The sequence below is a fragment of the Leuciscus leuciscus genome (genome assembly GCF_965113295.1).
Source record: "Leuciscus leuciscus genome assembly, chromosome: 1".
In the NCBI taxonomy this organism is placed as follows: domain Eukaryota; kingdom Metazoa; phylum Chordata; class Actinopteri; order Cypriniformes; family Leuciscidae; genus Leuciscus; species Leuciscus leuciscus.
The window spans coordinates 6642458-6665641 of record NC_138725.1 but is presented as its reverse complement, the minus strand read 5'-3'; the positions used below and the strand labels follow the sequence as shown (position 1 = coordinate 6665641).

The 23184-nt window shown below is 37.3% G+C and overlaps 3 protein-coding genes across 5 annotated transcripts in view; 1 reads left to right on the top strand and 2 right to left on the bottom strand.

The window, feature by feature from the left end:
* Positions 1-23184, top strand: part of LOC309492186 (uncharacterized protein) — a 202022-nt gene that overhangs the window by 112338 nt on the left and 66500 nt on the right. The gene's annotated exons all lie outside the window — the stretch shown is intronic.
* LOC309492118 (uncharacterized protein) overlaps positions 1-23184 on the bottom strand; it is a 37045-nt gene that overhangs the window by 7686 nt on the left and 6175 nt on the right. Inside the window, exons 4-5 of one of the 3 annotated variants that reach the window (XM_082160957.1) lie at positions 9505-11453; positions 7847-7944 (exon numbers count right to left, since the gene is read on the bottom strand). In XM_082160957.1, the coding sequence (XP_082017083.1) occupies positions 10024-11453 (1430 nt within the window). In that variant the 3' untranslated portion in view covers positions 7847-7944; positions 9505-10023. Of the gene's footprint in view, positions 1-3819; positions 7945-9504; positions 11454-23184 lie in introns of those variants that run through there. The other 2 variants (XM_082160959.1, XM_082160958.1) reach the window with 2 other exon arrangements.
* Positions 1-23184, bottom strand: part of LOC309490425 (uncharacterized protein) — a 131133-nt gene that overhangs the window by 103203 nt on the left and 4746 nt on the right. The gene's annotated exons all lie outside the window — the stretch shown is intronic.

Below are 23184 nucleotides of genomic sequence, written 5' to 3'. Positions count from 1 at the left end.
TATAACGTTGAAAACTCTGAAACTTTCTATTAATCAAAGAATCCTGAAAAACAAAACAAAACAAAAAACAGTTTTCTACATTGATAACAATCAGAAATATTTTTTGAGCAGTAAATCAGCGTATTATTCCCTCAGGTAACGTTAGGTTGCACGTTTTCTTGTGTGGGTGGATGTTGGAATCAATAATCAAGTTGTTTGCATTCGCCTAAACTGATTTGCCGAAATCAAAATGCTGACATTGAAAGTCCCGCTCGGAGCGGTAAATCAAACAATGATTTGTCCCTAAATAATGATATATTAAGGGACTGTTCGTTTTTTATTTAAGGAGCCACCGGAGGAGTTTTGAGATCTGTTGTCAAAAAAGACATGACCCTCCCTTCGCCAGCAATACATTTTTCTATGACCCTCCAAAATGTTTGTGAAAAAAGGCATGACCCTCCCCGATAATTTATTGATTAGCCTACTTCTGTACTGGTTTGCGCTTGGCAAAGATGTTCAGATAGCCATTGTTTTTTGTTTTGTTTTTTTAAACCATAAACTCTTGCTTTCTCATCTTACTAGGGCTGTAACGATAGACCAAACCTACGATTCGGTTCGTATCACGATTTTTGATTTTAGATTTGAAAAAAATCATGTTTTCGGTGCTGATGTTTGTGACTCGTTCAACATGTGGGTGGGGCTGCCAATAAAGCATCTAAAAGCTGTCACAAAGAACCAGCAAAAGTAATGATTATTAATATGTCAAATATAGCAAGGAAACATTTTAATTGTTTATTAATAAACAAGTGTTTTCTGTGTCGACTGCAAAGATGAAGTTGACGATGCGTCGCGATCTTCTCAGAACGCGCCAGAGAGAAATGCACATTTCATAAGCAGAAAGCAGTCGGTTTTCCTTCGTTTTGAATTGTTCTGTTTAAAAGTAGACATTTCAAGCTTTCTATATATTTCTCAGGTCTGTGAGGCAAGTAGCATACCTTACGCTGAGTTTCGGTTCATTTATGAGACAAGAGTCCAGTTCACTCGCCCGCGCCTCCGTGATTATCTATTTTCTACTATATTTACTTCTTATTTATTAAATCCAGATGAAACATTGATTAAAATTAAGATACAATTAATAAAAAAACGAAATTCACTTTAAAGAAAGGCTTTGTGCTTTCTGTTTGAGGTCTCTGTGAAATTTTTAAAGTCGCTTTCAGAGCAATCATGTCCGTAATGGAGAACTGTCACGCCCTTAACATTGTTTTTTTTTGTTGTTTTTTTTCACATAAATGCAAACACGAAAAATAAAATAAAAATAATATTTTATGTTCTGTGGAGGCCGATCTTTATTCATCCGGTGGGTATATATCTTTTGGTTTGCACAGTGTAATTTATAGAAGAATTACTCAAACATATTTTTGCCACCTAAAAGTTAAAGATTTTTTTTGTGTCACGTCACGTCACATGTGTATTTCCCTCATATTAAATATAAAATTTAATGTGTAGACTGATATTTTTCTAATGTCTTGACTCCTTTATTTTTCTAATGTCTTGACTCCAAAATATTGGTATCAAATGCATTTTCTGAGAATTTATATTTCAAGTTTTGACTGCAAATGTTACGTCTATAACACTGGAATCGCCCAATTTTAACGAATTTATCCTCAACTAGTTTTTGTGGTGTAGGTCTACGTATTTTATTATGTTAACTTAAATAATACTAATAGTAATTTAAAGATGTGGTAGCCCTACATCTTACACATCGTGGAAACAAAATAAGAATGGAACTAAAATATGGTAGTATCGCGCTACAGCGCACATTCTATCAGCAGCAGTTCTGGCGCCTCAGTCGCAATACTGTAAAACTCGACGTTCACATCACATGTTAATGCAGTGGTAGAGTTACACTCACAGGACACTGTGCACTTATTCGCAATCACAAAAGTTCATTATTTGCTCGTGCTTTAAAGCTTTGCCGGGTAAACATTTCATTGGCATTCTGTTCTGACATGATGCATTTTTCAAACAGCGCCAAACTGGATTTTTGTTGGGTCAGACCCATCTGATATCGAAGGGGGGCTGATTACGCGAGATCAACATGGAGCTAAATGGAAAAAAATATCACCAAACAAGCCACTTTGAAATGTTGCTGTTTTCATGTATATAAAAGTTGGGTGACCCTCCCCCTAGACTAAAAAAAGTTGAATGACTCTCCCCTCAACAAAGAATAAAAAGACATGACCCTCCCCTATTTTCCTCCGGTGGCCCCTGCCATAAATACCGAACGGTCCCTAATTAATAAAAGGTTGCCAAATTGAGTAAAATGTTTGTTCTTTCTTCCTTAAAGAATATTTAATTTTTTCCAATTGTAAATATTGCATTACGTCTCTAAAAAGGTTTTGATGAGTAGGAGGAGTTTTATTTTTCCAGTTTAGTAAAATTAGACGTCTGGCTAGCAACATCACAAAACACAATACATTATTTTTTGAGCTGTTTAAATGTATATCTGTAGGTACAACACCAAACAGTGACATTACAGGATCTGCTGGGAGTCTAACATTAAAAATTGCTGACAAAGTCTCAATTATTTTAGACCAATAGAGGGTGATGTGGGGACAGTCCCAAAATGTATGTGACAATGAAGCAGGGGCATAGCCACAACGTTCACAAGAGGCGTCCACTCCCGGAAACATCCTGGACAGTCTTTGTTTGGAAAGGTGTAATCGGTGCAGGATTTTAAACTAGAGCAGACCGTGTCTGATACAGACTGAGGAGGAGGTCGTTGGTCGTCTGTGATGTTTATTCCTAAGTCTTCACTCCAAGCATCCTTTATATGGTCAAGTGTAGTTGTATTATCTATCTGTGAAAGGTAATTATATATTCTAGAAATAGAACCTTTTTTAAGTGGGTTGTTCAAAAATACATTGTTCATAGGACATACTTCAGGCTGATTGGGAAAAGAGGGAAATGTTGCTTTAGTAAAGTTGCGCATTTGCAAGTATTTAAAAAAGTCTTTGTTCTCAATATTAAATTTATGTATTAATTGTTCAAATGTTGGAAATATTTGATCAATGAAGAGGTCTTTAATTGTGTGCACTCCTTTAAGGTCCCATTGTTGAAATGTTTGACCTGAAAACAGCTTATGTGCTTGATTACCAGTTATTGGTGTAAGGACTGAACATTGATTCCAATGAAAATGTCTTCTAATCTGAGACCAAATTTTTTGTGAGTGGGACACAACAGGATTCTGAGCCTTAAATTTAGAAAGATCAGAGGTGTAATGTATCAATGATTTTAGTGTATTAGGAGAAAAAGCTTGATTTTCCATCTGTTCCCAATCAGGTTTGTGAAATCCATTCCAAAATGACATACATCGAATATTACAGGACCAATAATAGAGCCGGAAGCTGGGCAATCCCATTCCTCCTATGGGTTTGGGTCTTTGTAAAAAGGATTTTTTAATTCTTGGTATCTTTTTATTCCAAATAAAGGACGCAATTAAAGAATCTATTTTGGTAAAAAATTTCTTACCAATCAAAATTGGAACACACTGAAATAAAAATAAATATTTTGGTAAAACATTCATTCTTATAATATTAATTCGGCCAGCGAGAGAGATCGGAAGATTAGACCACCTCTCAATCTGTTGCTCCGTTTGTTTATATAGGTTTACAAAGTTTTTGCTGAAAAGGCCAGATATTTCCTGTGTGATATTTATTCAGAGATATTTAAAACAGTCTAAAACAGCAAAGGGAAAAGGGGAGAGTGTATGTACTTGATCTTTTGCCCTAGAGCTGATCGGAAACAATATGCTTTTTGACAGGTTAATTTTATATCCTGATACTTTACCGAAGTCCGATAGCATGGTCATAATTTTTAGTAGAGACAGAGATGGATCTGAAATATATAGAAGCAGATCGTCCGCATATAAGGACACCTTATGCTCCTTATCTCCTCTTACAATCCCCTTATAATCCCCCGTAGAGCGCAGCAAAATAGCAAGAGGTTCTATGACCAGCGCGAACAACAAGGGAGACAAAGGGCAGCCTTGTCGTGTTGAACGGTGAAGAGGAAAAGAGCAAGAATCCATATTATTTGTGTGAACACATGCTTTAGGCTGAGCATAAAGTAGTTGAATTAAAGAAATGTAGTAGGGGCCAAATCCAAACCTTGACAGGGCCAAGAAGAGAAAATCCCACTCGACCCTGTCGAAGGCCTTCTCGGCATCTAGTGAGACCAATATTTCGGATACTTCTTTATTTGGATTCTGAGTGTAGATAATGTTGAACAGTCGCCTGATGTTAAAAAACAACTGCCTGTCTTTAACAAATCCAGTTTGGTCTGGTGACACAACGGTTGGAAGGACCTTTTCCAAACATATGGCTAAGATCTTTGCCAAAATTTTATTATCCACATTCAAAAGGCTTATGGGTCTATATGAACCTGGTTCTAGAGGGTCTTTGCCAGATTTATGGATTAAAGAGATGCAGGCATCGTATAACGTTGGAGGTAGAGAACCTGTAGTCAATGCTTCATTGTAGACACTTAATAGAAGTGTTGAAATTTGATCTATAAAAGCCTTATAAAATTCAACACTGTAACCATCAGGTCCAGGGCACTTAGAGTTTTGCATACACTGTATAGCTTGTTTTATTTCTAAGTTTGAAATAGGTTGTTCTAATAATTTTTTGTTTTCTAAATGTGTAGTAGGTATCTGAAGTTTATAAAAAAAATTGTTCTATTAAGTTTGAATCATTTTTGGATTCTGAAGAATACAATTTAGAATAGAAATTCTTGAATGTGTCATTTATTATTTTAGGATCAGTTGTTGTCTGACCGGAATCTGTCCGTATCTCTGTTATTAACCTTGACGCTGCTTCTTCTTTAATTTGCTGGGCTAATAATTTACCTGTTTTTTTCCCCATATTCATAATATTTGTGTTTTAATTGTGTCAAGAATTTAGTCGTTTCTGCAGTGTATAATAAATTGAGTTCGGTCTGCAACGATTGCTTTCTTTTATAAAGGTCTGGTGTGGGGGAGTTAGCATAAACTCTGTCAATTTCTTTAAGTTCTTGGGTCAATTTCAACTCCTTTTCCCTTCGCCGTTTATTTTTCAAGCTACTCAAGCAAATAATCTGGCCCCTCATGTATGCTTTAAATGTTTCCCACAAGGTGGATCTTTTGATCTCTGGATCATCATTTGTATTCAGAAATATATCAATTTGTTTTTGCAGTTCTTCTATTACTTTATCATCCGATAAAAGAGCATTATTAAACCGCCATTTTTTGGTTGTCAGGTCATGTCCCATCTCTATGTGGAATGATACTGGACTATGATCAGATAACACAATTGCTTCGTAATCACAGTGTTTGATGTTTGTTAAATATGCATAATCAATTAAAAAGAAATCTATTCCAGAAAACGAATGATGAACCGGAGAGAAATAAGAATATTTCCTTGTGTTGGGAGATAAAACTCTAAATGGATAAAATAATTTATAGGTATTCATGAGTGCATGAATGGTTTTAGCAGACTTTGATATGTTGGATGGTTTTTGTGATGACCTATCAATTATTGGGTCTAACACCAAATTAAAATCCCCTCCAATAATCAATTTATGAGAATCCATATTAGGTAATGCTGTAAAGAAAGAGGTAATAAAAGCCTCATCATCAATATTGGGGGTGTATACACTAGCTAGAGTGACTGGTTTATTGTACAATTTTCCTGTAACAATAATATATTGTCCTCGAGGATCAGATATTATTTTTGATGCTAAGAAGGGAATTGTCTAATAATTATAGCTGCGCCTCTGTTTTTTACTGGGAATTTAGAATGAAATATCTGTCCAATCCATTTAGTTCGTAACCGTTTATGATCCTGATCTCTCAAGTGTGTTTCTTGTAAAAACCCGATATCCATCTCTAATTTTTTAAGGTGGGTCAGTACATTTCCTCGTTTAATAGGTCCATTAAGTCCTTTACAATTCCAGGAAATAATTTTGACCAAGTGTTTGTGACTAGATGAGTCTAAAATATAGTTTTTAGCCATAACTGTTTAGTTGGAAAAATTAAAAAAAAATGTGGCTACTCAGTTTCGTTTTTTTGGACGGTCTCCAATAAAAATCAGTTATATTCAATTGTAGTGCAGGTAAAAACACAGAATAAACCAAAGTCCCTAAATACAACAAACCCTGCTCCCTCCCTGAACTCCCCTGAACTAGCTGCTCCGTCAGAACTACAGAGGAAGCGCATATTCCCAAAAGAAAGGTTATTTATACCCGCAGAGAGGTGTGTGAACATTTGACTTACCACTAAGCTCCTAAAAAAAAGAAAGAAAAGACCTTCGTTTTCCAGACCTTCTTAACCATATTTTGGCCAGTACCTATGTCTAATGTAACCCAGAGTTCCCCATGAATAAATAAAAATAACCGTAATAATATTCTGTAGTAAAGAAATGTAAGAACAAATAGGTAAAAAAAAAAAAAAAAAGGTAAAAGGATTCACATTCTTTGGGTACCTGGTTGAGAGTCCGTTACTCAGTTCGTGTAGGCCATAGCATTACCACACACAAGTGTTCAAATTAGTGTTCTTACGTTCAACGCTCATGATGATTTATTGCTGTCAATAAACCTCTCCACTGCCCGTGGGTCGGTGAAAGACATTTTGGAACCATCGGCTGTAATCTCCAGCTTGGCAGGGAAAAGCATTCTGTACTGAATTCCAGCATCACGTAGTTTGGCTTTCACTTGATTAAAGGCTGCTCGTTGTCGTCCTACCTCTGGGCTCATATCGGGGAAGATATGAACCTGTGCTCCCTCGAAGGACAGCTTGCCTTTGGACCGGGACAACGACATGATCTTTTCTTTATCCGAGTAGTAGTGAAGGCGAGCGATTATGGGTCGGGGCCGTGGTTTGGGGGCAAGGCTTCTGTGGGCACGATCAATAAGAATGGGGCCGTCAAAGTTTTCTTCACCAAGCACTTTAGGCAGAAACTTGGCCACAAACGCGGTTGGGTGTGTTGTTTTCGGATCCCTCTGGGATGTTTAGTATCCTGATGTTTTGGCGGCGGCTCCTGTTCTCCAAATCGACGCATTTTTCCTGGAGTTTCTTATGATCAGCAGCAAGAGATTGGCAAGAATTCTCTAGAGCCGTGAGCCTGTCAGAAGTGTCGCTGAGGGACTGCTTCATGCTCGTCTGTATGTTAGCTGCTTCTGCTTGCATTGAAAACAGTCTCTCGACTTTTTCCGTTAGCTCGTCACGAATAGTTTTCATGTCCAATTTGGCTGTCTCCCGCAAGGATGAGATCTCGTCGCGTATTTGTTTGCCAAGGCCTTCTATTTCTGTTTTAAGAAATGTTTGCATGGTGTCTCTGTACGAGTTAAATTCTGATCTCAGTTCGGCACGCAGACTGCCTAGTGAGATTGGGCCTTCTTCTGTTAGCCCCGCGGCTCCGCTGGCTTTAGCGCCTTCACTTTTTTTGTATTGTCTGCCCTTCCTTTGAGACATTTTAATCTCACGGACATTGTGGCTCTGTTTGTTTGAAATTAGTTGGTCTGGAAAATAAAATTTTATACAATGTACACGGAGCTGGTCTCTTGCTCTGCTCACGCCATGCGACCGGAAGCGGAAGTCTCAACCTCTGTCTTTGAGTCATCAAAGACTTTTACATCCATTGTAAAAGACAAACCATTGGGACAAACCATTGGGAAATTGACAAAGGCCAGCAATGCCAAAGGAACTAAAACAGTTATTTTTATACCCCATAAGATAAAATCATACACTTATTATATTACTATTAAAAAAATATTTTCAGAGGGAAAAGTAGTAATGATATTAACAATGTTAAAGTTTGTTATATCTCACCACATTCCAAAAACATCTGAAATGTAAAAGGTGTTGGAGAAAAAATATATTTCTTGCTATCTTTGAACTTCACTCTGACAACGTTGTTGGTTTGCATTCTGGAGGGACCAAAAAGACAAAGTTAAACAAGGCGTTAACACTCACAGTCAGATGAAAAAAGGAAAAAAAAACATTTGGTAACACTTTAGAGTAGGCTACTAGGCTTATTTTATAGGCCCATTTTTTTACAGGGCAAGTAAAAATTTGAATCACTGGCCCGACTGGATTTTCCAGCTAAAAAATCCTTAGCGTTAAACCCTAGATTATGTATAATATAAGGTAATGAAAAGCATGATAACTCCCTAATATTGGCTGAAGTCATTGTTAGCTGTTGAGGTTTTTGACTCAAGTGTTACTACATCTTTCTAAAGGAACTACTAATTATTTGGATCAGTATTCTAAAGTGAAGATCTTGGTAACCTACTAGTAATGACTAAAGTGTTACCAAATCAATCGGGAGGAATTACTATTCCAAATCTTCCAAAAATCTAAAAAGCCTACAATGACTTTAGCCATTACTAGGGAGTTATCATGCTTTTAACTTTATAATACTGTTCCAAATAATTCGTAGTTCCTTCTGAAGGATTTGATAATACTTGAGTCATTATTAGTGGGTTACTACCATTACCATTTTTTATACATTATGCATTATTCACGTTAATTATGAACCTGCAGTGTTCTTAGAACTACCACATTCAGAGCGCTATTACTTACTAATTCATTAATCAGAGTTTCTTGTTAGTTAATAGTTGTTACTAGAGTGTTAACAATGCATTAATCATTTGTTCCTTTGTAGTTATTCATTAATGATGGAACTTCCATCATTTATGAATAACTAACTTACACATAATGTGTAGGCTATATGCGAATAACTAAATGATTAACGCATTGTTAACACTCTAGTAACAACCACCATGGAACATTATTCTAACGTGTTACCAAATGCACTACACAACATGAATTAACTTTTTTCACTAATGTGTTTTTAATTTGTAATAACAGTTTAATAGTTCTGTTAAGGCACGGTGCTCAATGCTCATCCACATCCACATCAAAATGGCCTCCATCGATCCTAACATTAACTTAACTCATTACAGAGTCAAGTACATGTGGTGCACAACTCGAGCGCGCTCGTCACAATAACGTATAGTGGACAAACATTTGATATGAAGCTAACTTCACTGGTGTCAATTAACGTTCATGTAATCTATATGTTAGCTAACGTTATTTGCTTTGGTTACAAAAATTAGATAATTTATCATTTAAGATAATAAGATAACTTTCAAGATTTATCCTAACTTAGAGTTCTATCTTGAGGCCAGTTTAAAATGTGATCATTTTCTCATTTTAGGCTATGTGTTCGCCTTCCCAGTAAACTAACGTAGGCTAAACATTTTGGTGCACCACAGCATCTAACAAGTGATTAACGTTAGTGATTTTCCCTCGTTAGCTAGCTAAACAAGTCTTGTCGAGCACTAACGTCCACGTTAAACTTCACATCAAGTTAACATTAGAAAGCGATCTCTGTAATGTTTAAAAAAACGCGGCAAAATGATCTGAGCTCAAAACAGAGGCGATTATTATGAAAATGAGTAATACAACTTTGAAATTCTACTTACTTTTACATCCAGCCGAAGCACAACTTCTTCCAAATCCACATGCAGCGATCGCCGTATCCAACGTAATGGCGGATAAACGAAACTTTCGGAGAAGATTTTGGGGAGGAGTCACAGTTACTCTTTAATTTTGCTCCCACTCTATGGACACATTTTACTCTGTTCACTCAAAATAGATAAAAAACAACTATTTTTGAGGTAAAAAAAAATTACTCTGGAAAAATTACTCTGCCAGTTTTCCTGTGTGGCATTGCACAAGATTTTGGAAATCGTGCTTTTTCTAAACCAGTATTTATTTTCAGTTGAATTTTCTGATTCACAAAACCAAAAGTGTTCATGTAGGGGTCAGGCATGATGCACTCCTTTTATATTTTAGGTATTTATTCAAGTAAACTGTCAAATCATACGTAAATATTACGTAGGAGAGAGCGGGGTATTCTCATCGCTTGATAAACACAAATAGCTAGTATTCTTGTAGCTTGATAAACTTAAGGTTGAGCCACTGTAGTCTGTTGGACTATTTTAACGATGCATGCGGTGATGTGGTTTCTCCCCTGCATGGATCATCATGTGTTGCTTCAGGTGACTTTTAAAAGAGAATCTCTTCCCACACTGACCACACGTGTGCGGCTTCTCTCTGCTGTGGATCCTCTCATGTGATCTCAGATGTGATAGCTGATTGAATCTCTTGTCACAGTGTGAACACTTGTAAGGTTTTTCTCCAGTGTGGATCCTCTCATGTGATCTCAGAGATGATGACAGACTGAATCTCTTGTCACAGTGTGAACACTTGTAAGGTTTTTCTCCAGTGTGGATCCTCTCATGTGATTTCAGACCTGTTAAGTGTTTGAATCTCTTGTCACAGTGTGAACACTTGTAAGGTTTTTCTCCAGTGTGGATCCTCTCATGTGATCTCAGATGTTCTGACTGATTGAATCTCTTGTCACAGTGTGAACACTTGTATGGTTTTTCTCCAGTGTGGTTCCTCTCATGTGATCTCAGATTTGCTGACTGACTGAATCTCTTGTCACAGTGTGAACACTTGAAAGGTTTTTCTCCAGTGTGGATCCTCTCATGTGATCTCAGATGTTCTAACTGATTTAATCTCTTGTCACAGTGTGAACACTTGTAAGGTTTTTCTCCAGTGTGTATTCTCTGGTGCAGTTTTAAATTGTCCGCTGTAGTAAAAGTCTTCTCACACTCAAAGCACATGTATTCTCTCACACCAGTGTGAGTTTTCTCATGTCTAAGTAAACTAGGCAGCTGTGAAAAACTCTTTCCACACACAGAACATGAATGTGGCTTCTCCTTCGTATGAACTGTCAGGTGTGTCTTCAGGTGTGATGACCTAAGAAATGTTTTGCCGCACTGATCACATGTGAAAGGCTTCTCTCCGGTGTGGATCCTCATGTGTTCTTTAAGATATTGTTTGCATGAGAATCTCTTTCCACACTGATCACATGTGAACGGCTTCTCTCCGGTGTGGATCATCATGTGAACATGAAGGGAAGATAATTGGCTGAAACTCTTCCCGCATTGATCACATGAGAACGACTTCTCTCCGGTGTGGATCCTCATGTGAATCTCAAGACTTTGTTTGGTTGTGAAACTCTTCCCACACTGAGTGCAGGTGAAAGATTTCTTGGCTCTTGTTTTCTTTAAAAATGTATTTTTAGTCTTTGAGCTACTCAAAGGTTTTTCTCCAGGTTTGACATGATGTTCCTCCTCCACTTCACTCAGTTCTTCACTCTCCTCCTTCACTTCACTCAGTTCTTCACTCTCCTCCTTCACTTCACTCAGTTCTTCACTCTCCTCCTTCACTTCACTCAGTTCTTCACTCTCCTCCTTCACTTCACTCAGTTCTTCACTCTCCTCCTTCACTTCACTCAGTTCTTCACTCTCCTCCTTCACTTCACTCAGTTCTTCACTCTCCTCCTTCACGTCCATCAGGTCTGACAGGAAAGAAAAAAAATATCACATTTAATTTTCAGTACATCAAAATAATTAAAAGAGAGAAATATAAAGTGAAAGGACATTAAAGTGAGCCCTGATGTAAGTAGAAAGTAGACAACTGCTATAAAATATTATGATAATTTGATGCCTTTTTATAATTGATATGTCCTTGAAACTTTCCATGAACGAGGTAAAATTTATCTTCCAATTATTATTTTTAAAACATTATAGGCAAGAATCCCATGTTTCTTTAGCAAGAACTATTGAATATATTTGATCAATGACACAATTATCTAACATGATATTAACATTAAAATATACAATATACTGCCATGTTTCGATACCAACTTTGAGATTGATATTTATTTGACAAACATTTTAACTATTAACCCTCTGGGGTCTGAGGGTTTTTTGGGGTCCTTGAGATGTTCTGACATGCCCTGACATTTGTGCTTTTTTCAGTTGCTTATAAACATATTAATGGCAAAGGTATAATTACACTCTATTTAGCACAAACAAGGCTACCATAATATGTGAGCAGCATGCATGTACATGTTAGTATTTTTGAGAGAATAATGTTTTATGCACGGTCATTGAAAAAACTAAAAAAAAAAGTTTCTGAAATAAGGCCACAAAACACATACTAAATATGTGACAATAAGACTTTTGACTAATGGATGTCGTTGCCTAGAGTTTTTTCTTCAAAATGATGTGAAAATAATCCTACCTAATCATTCACATAACACAATACATTGATTTAAATCTTGTAAAACACTTTTTGTTTGTAAAGGCAATATGCGCAAGGGGCGTCAACCATTCAACAGCATCATGCATATGTAGTGGTTCACACCTGAGGAGACAATGGGGCCCGCATACTTAATGAGCCATTCATTCAGGTGTGTCACCTATAGCCACAAGAAAGAATGCAAGAGCAACAGTTGGAAGCATCTCAATGTTTTTTTTATTTAATTTTTTCACAAATTGTGCTTGCAAATTGGCCTATAATATCCAGGAAAACATGTCTAGTAATTGTGCAGTTAATTCTCATACTGTATTTTCAGTTTTGGAATATGTATCCTCTCCCCAAATTTGTCACTAATAAAACACAATAAAAATTATTTAAAGAAAAGGCTTATATTTACCTTTTAATAGTTTGTTTACATCTACCTTGTAAATATTTTTTTTATTAAAAAGGTTACAATTAAGTCAAGTCAAGTCAAGTTTATTTGTATAGCGCTTTATACAATACAGATTGTATCAAAGCAGCTTCACAGTATTAAATTAAAATAATACAACAAAGTTTGTTTCAAGAGGAATTTATTGATTGATAAAATTAAATTAAATAACAGAGGGCCTAATACAGATCCCTGCGGCACTCCATAGTTTACTGGAGTTATGATCGATTTTTCTCCATTTAAATAGACAAAATGGTAGCGGTCAGATAGGTATGATTTGAACCAGCTTAGTGCTTGTCCTTGAACACCAGTATAATTTTGTAGTCGATCTAAGAGTAATGTATGATCTATAGTATCGAACGCAGCACTAAGATCAAGTAAAACTAGTATTGAGATACAGCCTTGGTCAGAAGCTAAAAGTCAATCATTTGTGATTTTAACGAGCGCAGTTTCAGTGCTATGATGCGGTCTGAATCCAGACTGAAACTTTTCATAGATATCATTTTGTTGCAAGAAAGAGCCCAGTTGAGCAGACACAACTTTTTCTAATATTTTAGACATAAATGGAAGATTTGAAATGGGTCTATAATTTGCTAGATTATTATGATCTAATTGTGGTTTCTTAATGAGAGGTTTTATAACTGCCAGTTTAAATGTTCTTGGAACATGACCTAAAGATAAAGACGAGTTAATAATATTGAGGAGAGGCTCTTCCACTACAGGTAACACTTCTTTCAGTAGTTTAGTTGGTATAGGATCTAATAAACATGTTGTTGTTTTAGATGAAGTGATACGTTTATTTAACTCTTTTTGTTCTATAGTTGTAAAGCACTGTAATTGTTCTTTCGGGGTGATAATTGAAGCTGAATTATAAGGCGCGATTGAAGATTGAACGTTTACAATTGTGGTTCTGATGCTTTCTATTTTCTCAGTGAAGAAGTTCATGAAATCATTACTACTGAACTGTAACGGGATATTTTGTTCGGGTGACGTCTGTTTATTTGTTAGTCTAGCCACGGTATTAAATAAAAACCTTGGATTGTTTTGGTTGTTTTCTATTAGTTTGCGGAGGTGCTCAGCCCTGGCCGCTTTTAGTGCCTTTTTATAACGTGACATACTGTCTTTCCACACGATTCTAAAGACCTCTAAATTAGTTTGTTTCCATTTACGCTCTAAAATACGGGTTTCTCTCTTTAAAACATGCGTAGTATTGTTATACCATGGTGCTTTATTTTTCTCTCTGACCTTTTTTAATTTAATAGGTGCAACCACATCCAATGTTCTAGAGAGAATGGTGCTCATAGTGCTAGTTAGTTCTTCTAGTTCATCTGTTTGTTTGGGTTCAGGCAGCAGCTGAGACAGATTAGATAAGCAATTTGAGAAATTATCTATGGTGGATGGGAGGATTGTTCTGCCTGGTTGATAACGCGACGCCGCATGACATATTACAGCAGTACGTAATATGCAAGTTACCATGTAGTGATCAGTGACTTCATCACTTTGTGGAATTACAATTACAACAACAATTCAAGTGTAATCTTTCTTTGTAAAAACTAAAGTATACATTTTATCATACATATTTCAAAGTTAAGGATTTGATTGATTATTTGATTACTTTATTTTTGACAAAACATACTATATTTAACATATGAGCAAAAATTGGCAAACAAAAGCTTATTTGAGGTGGCAGATATTTTACAGTAAAAATGTATAATCTATCCAAAACTAATTAACGAAATGTTGTCTTTCATCTGTCTGTAACATAGGTCTTTCGTTTTTATTATAAGAAATATAAATGTTAATTTGCAGTTTAATACGTTGCTTATACAAATACATTTTATTTCAACATATTTCAGTCGATTTTTACTCAATACAGTTTGCTAAAAACGAAACATTCATTCACACACAGAAACGCCTGACTGTAACGTTGTTTTTATGAAATATAAGGGCATATAAATGTTAATTTGCAGTTTAATACGTTGCTTATACAAATAGCCTACATTTTATTTAAACATATTTCAGTCGATTTTTACTCATCTCAGTATAGCAATACAGTTTGCTAAAACAATTCATTCACACTCAGAAATGCGATTTAAATTTAAACTGTCTTTTTGCGAGCTGTGGTAAACAGCGCGCATCTCTGCCATTCATTCATTCACAAACAGAAACGCGATTCACTTGAGAAGGAAAACAAACTTACTTCAGTATTCCTCAGCTCAGTCGGATCCTTGCTCCTCGAAATACCCGCACTTCTGAGGTACATTTTCCATTATTATTATTCCTCACAGCGCTGCGAGACGGTGTAAACAAGTACAATGATCTGATTAAACTTGTGTTTTCTCGAGCTGATATGGGGGCATTCACAGGTTCGTGGATTGCCTCAGTAATTTGTGTTTGAATAGCGCGCACTCTCCGTGGGCGGAGTCACATTAAAAATAATTAGATGAGAACGACTGACATCTCGCTCTTTTCTAACAGATTACATGAACTGAGAATATTTGTTTTTTATATAAATTACTTCATTTAAAAGAAGATAATTCAAGCTTCATGCCTGTGTGTCTGTATGCCTGTTTGACTGAGTATTCACTGAGTTATTGTTCATTTTCGGACGCGTTTCAGAATGGACTTCACTGACAGAGGGAAGGCAGAACTCGCTTCGTGTTTATTTTTCTTTATTTGGCAAAATGAAAAACACTTTGTTTTTATTGTGAGTATACACAAAAATAATACACATTTAACAGAATCGATTGATGTATGAAACGTGTTTGTAATATCAAAGTCAACAGAGCAAAATTAATCTCTTTTGAACAGATTAAAAAAAAAGTGAGCTGATACCGCCGACCCCAGGGGGTTAATGGCCGTTCACACTAGACTTTTCCTTGCACTGACTTCCATTCATGCTGTGACGATGTCGTCATAAAATAAGCAATTAAATGTTTATTTATCCTAGATTTATCAGTCATCTTTCATCTGTAATATAATCCGAGTTCATTATCCATAAAAATCAAAACAATGTATATAGTATGTGAATCTGCGGTCGTCATAAGATAGCGACGAAGATGGTGACGTCTTCGGTCCAGCCCAGTTACCTTTATCTGGATGACGTGCGCCGCTCAAGGAAGTTGAGGTGGCTGTCGGAAGCCAAGCCAGTGAGTGTATCTCACGGAGCTCCGCTCGAAGACTCCCGCAATTTATTGTTTTATCCGTGGCAAAAATGTGTATCGTCTGCGTTCTAATCAATCGCGCTCTGGATCATTAAAAGGAAAGCATTGTATCCTCGTCATTGTGTGACTAGCGGATGGTCGTTGAGATGCTGCAGGGCTAACAGTACGAGTGAGCAGTTCTAAAATCTGGGCGGAATTGACGGATTGGGAGCCTCCAGCCTGTTAATCACGTCTGGGAAGTTCCAGAAAAACGTGGACCAGACTATTAAAGGAAAAAGGAGTCGTGAGTACACTAGGCCAGTTCTGACGTGACTTGACTTTTGACTGTTGACTGTTTTTTGATCGGGGAAATGTTTTTATAGATTTTTTTTCCTTACTGTCTATGTGAACTATTGAACTATATGAACTAAACTGTTGGAATTACTGCTGATCTTGTGACTTGAGCTAATTTTGTTTCTTTTTTGTAGCCCTTGTGGCGGGACAATTTGTGAACTAATTTTTGTTTTTCTTCTTCCTACTCAAACCAAAAAATTATTTGAGACACTTAAAACTGTGTTGATATTTGTTAATATATATACACTCACCTAAAGGATTATTAGGAACACCTGTTCAATTTCTCATTAATGCAATTATCTAATCAACCAATCACATGGCAGTTGCTTCAATGCATTTAGGGGTGTGGTCCTGGTCAAGACAATCTCCTGAACTCCAAACTGAATGTCAGAATGGGAAAGAAAGGTGATTTAAGCAATTTTGAGCGTGGCATGGTTGTTGGTGCCAGACGGGCCGGTCTGAGTATTTCACAATCTGCTCAGTTACTGGGATTTTCACGCACAACCATTTCTAGGGTTTACAAAGAATGGTGTGAAAAGGGAAAAACATCCAGTATGCGGCAGTCCTGTGGGCGAAAATGCCTTGTTGATGCTAGAGGTCAGAGGAGAATGGGCCGACTGATTCAAGCTGATAGAAGAGCAACTTTGACTGAAATAACCACTTGTTACAACCGAGGTATGCAGCAAAGCATTTGTGAAGCCACAACACGCAGATGGGCTACAACAGCAGAAGACCCCACCGGGTACCACTCATCTCCACTACAAATAGGGCTGGTCCGAATACCATTTTTTGAGCTTCGAAGCTTCGGTAGTAATGAACATCGAATATTCGAAGCTTCGGAGAGAGGGGGCTGAACATATTCTTCTCTCTAATAAAGGCAGGAATCTTTATGTGTCGGTATGTCCGTTTGCATTTTTTATTATTTCGAGAACCGTTCATCCAATCGACTTCACAAGTGCAGTGTCGCATTTGGTGCAATATAGATGTACACGCGAGACGTGACACATTCAGAATGAATAAACTTTTAGTAAACTACAGAACAGCACGAGCGGGAAGCGGCGCGCCTCACGCGGGCAGGGCTTAAATGCTCCGAGAATGGACACTGCACTAGTGCTATAAAACGCACACACACAGTCTGTTGAATTAAGCAATACTTTTAAGGTAGTCTAATATTTTTCTGACTAACAAATTACTGACACAGTTAAGGGTAGATTTAAATAAAGAAAAACGAAATTAATAAAGAAAAACGAAATTTAAATAAAGAAAAAAACGAAATTTCAATAAAGAAAAAACCAAATTTAAATGAAGAAAAACCAAATTTAAATAAAGAAAAAAACAACTTAAGTTAAATTAAAAACGAGATTAATTTAGATTGATAATAACGGGTAAAAAGGCTAATACATTTTGTTTCTATTATTCTATTTTCCACAATGTCAAAGCAACGCAGCTTAACCCAAAACACAAGCTCAGGCATGCACTTCAGTCCATACAAACTCCGCTGTTCTGCGCTAGCCAGAGAACACTCCCATTGCTGAAACACTTTTAGGCGTCGGTTCTATTTCTAGCATGCACGCAGGGTCCGAAATTAACTTTTTGGCTCACCTGCCACGGGGACTGGTAGATGAAAAAAATCCACCAGCCAAGCATATTTTTTACCAGCCAAAATAATAAACAGCCTTTTTTTTTGTCACATATACATTTATTTCAGTACTTTTAATTGAGATAATAAGGTAGGCCTATTGTGTTGAATACAAACATAAAAAATTGTCCGGAGCAAAATTTGAAATGTATAATAAAAAAAGAATCTATACATATATATATATATTGATCAAAATGTGAGAAATATATGAAATATTATCATTGGGGTGAAATAAAAAATGTTTTTGTCAGTTTTGTTACCTGACTCATGTGGAAGGGAAGGAAGAACGTACTCGGTTACTTATAACCTCGGTTCCCTTGAGAGATAAGGGAACGAGTATTGCGTTGCAATCGCTATGAGAAAACTCCTTTTCTCGAGAAAAGAACGACCGTGGTGTGTAAAGCAGAAGCAGCCTGGCCAGCGGCGGAGTTGCACGATCCGCGAGTGCTGAAGACGCAAGGCTTTGATGGGTGCGCAGGAGGACACAAATGGGCGGCGACCGCTTCTTCCAGTGGCGGGAGCTTTTTCCTCAGCGCCGTCAACAGATAGAGCGTTACCTGTACGTACACACCGCCGCCGACTTGAGCTGCAAAGAAGCTCTGGCCGCCCTGTCAAGGACGCTTGTCAAAAAGTACGGGGAAGCTTGACGCTTGGCCGCTCTGAATAGTGAGTGCGCGCGCTCTCTGCTCGTTCTTAGAGGCAGAAGAGCGCGGGCGCGCTTAAAATTTCATATTTTGGTATGAACATTCACCCGCCAGTGTGGCGGATAGCCTTTTGAGATTTACTTGCCAAACAGAAAATCTACCCGCATTTGGCGCTTGGCGGGTGTTAATTTCGGACCCTGCATGCACGTGTTTTCCACGTGGCTCGAGCCGCGCCTTGAGACGCGTGTCTCACGCAGGCAGTGTGCAATTTTCAACCTGTTAACATGGGAGCAGAAATAAAAACGAACACACCACGCAGCTGAGACGCTCACGCCACGCAGCCAGTGTGTCGCCGGCCTTATTCAAGCGCAAATGAGAACCATTTCGCGGGGGATCCCAGGTGTGCAAAAAAAAAAAAAAAAAACGATATTCGAATGTCAAATTTTCAAATCGAATACCAACCCACCGAACGAATATTCGAATATTCGGGTCCAACCCTAACTACAAATAGGAAAAAGAGGCTACAATTTGCACAAGCTCACCAAAATTGGACAGTTGAAGACTGGGAAAATGTTGCCTGGTCTGATGAGTCTCGATTTCTATTGAGACATTCAGATGGTAGAGACAGAATTATGGAAGTAGAATAATGTCAAATGTTTTTGAAATAAAAAGCCTGTTGAATTGCACTACTTGAAAAAAAATAGGCATTGCATTAACCATGCTTGCATTTTAATGCATTGTATTTTTAGTGCTTACATTTTTATGCGCTGAAATTCAACATGGTTGAATATTTAAGCTGTGAATATTTCAATTAAAAACATTTCAAACACCTTTTCATTATTAAAAATTCAATAATCCATATTCACCTTTCATATTTCACTTCCAAAATATTCAAACTGTTTAAAAATACAACCAATAATATTCAACAGGCAATTTTCGGTCCATTTTATTTCGCTTTGCAAATTCGCTTCCACAAATTCAGTGGTTCAAATTCGACAGTAAATTCAACATTGACGTCCAGGAACTGCAGGAAAAGCAGAAGATTGCCGAGCATACTCTCCATCTGCTGTTAGTCGACCTCACCATCAGATGGTGCAAAAGCGCTTGTTGTTGACGAAGACATTCATTCATAAAATGAAAATGATTATCTGTGTCAGTATATGCGGAAAAGATGATAAACACACAAAAGCTGTGTTTATGTTTCATTCAATAACTTCATTGTTACTTTCCCTGTGTATTCTACATGTCATCAGCTTTCTCTACCATGAACAGGATTATAATCGGTTTCCCTCAATACCTCATACTCAAGGATTTCCCTTCCGTTGATAGTGATGTGAAAGACCAATCTTGCACCTTATTAGGGAAGTAGGCTGTAGGCTATTATATAGGCTACAGGCAAGAAGATGGACTCAGAATATGAACTTAACGCGCAAAGTTTCATGCTGAGCGTTTCGTGATATACTGGCATAAAATCAACACATACATTAGCCTATATATATATAGTATGCATACGTGTATTGCATTAGCTTAAACTGTCACAACACTTGCATATTGTCCTCCTATTGTTAGTTTAACTGTAAATCGCTTTGGATAAAATCGTCTGCTAAATGACTAAATGTAAAAATTGGCTTGACATTGGACATTCGCACATTTAGGGACCGTCTCTAAAGTTGCATACAACATTGGCATACACGTTTCTAACTTCAATAGCAAACTTAAATTTATTTGAATAAATATCAAAAATCCAAAGGGTGCGCATTATGCCTGACACTAAATGAACACTTTACAGTTGGTTTTATGACTGTAAGTCGTTCTATTCAAATGCTATCGGAGTTAGAAACGTGTATACCAAAGTCGTATACACTTTAGAGACGCTCCCTAAATGTGCGAATGTCCAACATCAAGCCAACTTTATGCCAGTCTATCACTGGGAAACGCTCAGCATTAAGCTTTGCGCGTTATTCTGAGTCCATCTGTTTGCCTGCGAGTTTGGTCTTTTACATCACTGTAGTCCATTAAGCTACGTTAAGCGTTGTATATGTCCAGCAGGGGAATCCTTAAGTATTGAGGGAAACCCTAATAGCCTGCATGCAGCACATCGCCACAATATAAAGTTATAGCAACTAAACAACCAAGAGAAATATATGTCAACCTAAAAAATGTAACATTGGATCTGTATATCCGCATCGGGGAATAACATTATAATCTTGTTCACGGTAGAGAAAGATGCATATAGGCTACACAGGAAAAGTAACCGTGAAGACACTGAATTTAACATAAAACAGCCGTCATAATAATCACAAATACACTTACATTGCTGTAAATGAGTTTTATGAATGAATGACTTGTTCTAACTGTTGCTGGTCTTCAACAAGCGCTTTTGCACCATCTGATGGTGAGGTAGACTAACAGCAGATGGAGAGTATGCTCGGCAATCTACTGCTTTTCCTGCAGTTCCTGGACATCAATGTTGAATTTACTGTCGAATTTGAACCACTGAATTTGTGGAAGCGAATTTGCAAAGCGAAATAAAATGGACCGAAAATTGCCTGTTGAATATTATTGGTTGTATTTTTAAACAGTTTGAATATTTTGGAAGTGAAATATGAAAGGTGAATATGGATTATTGAATTTTTAATAATAAAAAGGTGTTTGAAATGTTTTTAATTGAAATATTCACAGCTTAAATATTCAACCATGTTGAATTTCAGCCCATAAAAATGTAAGCACTAAAAATACAATGCATTAAAATGCAAGCATGGTTAATGCAATGCCTATTTTTTTTCAAGTAGTGCAATTCAACAGGCTTTTTATTTCAAAAACATTTGACATTATTCTACTTCCATATAGAATTTGGCGTAAACAGAATGAGAACATGGATCCATAATGCCTTGTTACCACTGTGCAGGCTGGTGGTGGTGGTGTAATGGTGTGGGGGATGTTTTCTTGGCACACTTTAGGCCCCTTAGTGCCAATTGGGCATCGTTTAAATGCCACGGCCTAACTGAGCATTGTTTCTGACTAGGGGTGCACCGATCCGACTTTTTCAGTCCCGATACCGATGCCTGGGCTTTGTGTATCTGTCGATACCCGATACGATACTATTGTTGAATTAATAATAAACTGTATACCTCCCACCTTATACCTTCCTTGAAGAGACTAAAGGCACCAGACTTTACTAACTAAACATAACTAAGACAAAATAACAGATGTATGTTGAATTCTTATTTATTTAAAAAACAATTGTGCATTCAAATCTAAAATATAATGTAATCAAACTCTTAAATTAAAATAAATAAAATGTAGCCACAAGAAACAAAACAGTGCATTGGTTGAACATACAATAGTAATCAAACAGTAACCAAACATTGTAAACATGTAAAAAAAATTAAGTGCAAAGTCCTGCAAACAGGAATTTAAAATGCAACATAGCAGCTGAACCTGAGAATAAACAAATAAAAAGTTGGTCGAACAACAACTTGATCACACATACAAATAATAATAACCAAACATTGAACAGTGTCACACCACCATCACAAACATGACCTGTGAATGCTCACTTAATCAGCAATGGCAAATTTAAATGTCAGTTTTAATGATCAATATGTTTCATATTTTAAAAAATGAAAACAAAAAGAAGCAGGGTTGTGTTTTATATTTCGTGTTGTTTTAAATATATGCAGTAAAGATGATCAATGTACGCGTTTGCCTGAACCACATTTATGTGGCCATTAATATGTTTAAGATTTTTTTAAATGAAAAGAGGCAGAAAACATACATAAAGAGATGACCGGAGTAGCCAGAGCGAGCTGAGTGACGCGATCAAGAACGCTGCTGTTCCATTTGCAGAATAACCGGACTTGCCGCCTCTCGTCCTCGGGAGTTCGTTCTCCTGAGTCAAACTTGGCAAGTCCGAACTACCAAGGACGCAAGTCCGAAGTTTGCGTACTTGGTATTGAGAAACGGCCTCTGGCTCGCTCCATGTTGCTTTTAGCATGCGACACACGTGAAGCTGACGAATGACGTAGGTTCTGCTGCGACGACAAAAAAAAAAGACAAAAAAAAGACCTCAATCGGCCCGTGGATCTGTTATTTTTTCCGATCCCCGATCCAGCTATTTTGTCAGTATCGCGGCCGATATCCGATCCTAATATCGGATCGGTGCACCCCTATTTCTGACCATGTCCATCCCTTTATGACCACCATGTACCCATCCTCTGATGGGGGTGTTCCCCCAGGGGTGGTGGTGGCGCAATGGATAAGACACATGCCTTTGGTGTGAGAGACCCGGGTTCGAATCCACTGTGAGACACCAATGTGTCCCTGAGCACGACACTTAACCCCTAGTTGCTCCAGAGGCGTGCGACCTCTGACATGTATAGCAATTGTAAGTCGCTTTGGATAAAAAGCGTCAGCTAAATGAATAAATGTAAATGTAAATGTAAATGATGGCTACTTCCAGCAGGATAATGCACCATGTCACAAAGCTCGAATCATTTCAAATTGGTTTCTTGAACATGACAATGAGTTCACTGTACTAAAATGGCCCCCACAGTCACCAGATCTCAACCCAATAGAGCATCTTTGGGATGTGGTGGAACGGGAGCTTCGTGCCCTTATCACACTAAAACATTGAAATATGCAAATTCTGATATGTTCATATAGCCTACTCAAAACAGACAGGGCAAGCTAACGCAGACAAGTGAGCTTACCACTTTTAGATGATATGTCATGTTTGTCGTCGAGCTGTGGAAAACTGTTGCTTGCAAACTTTG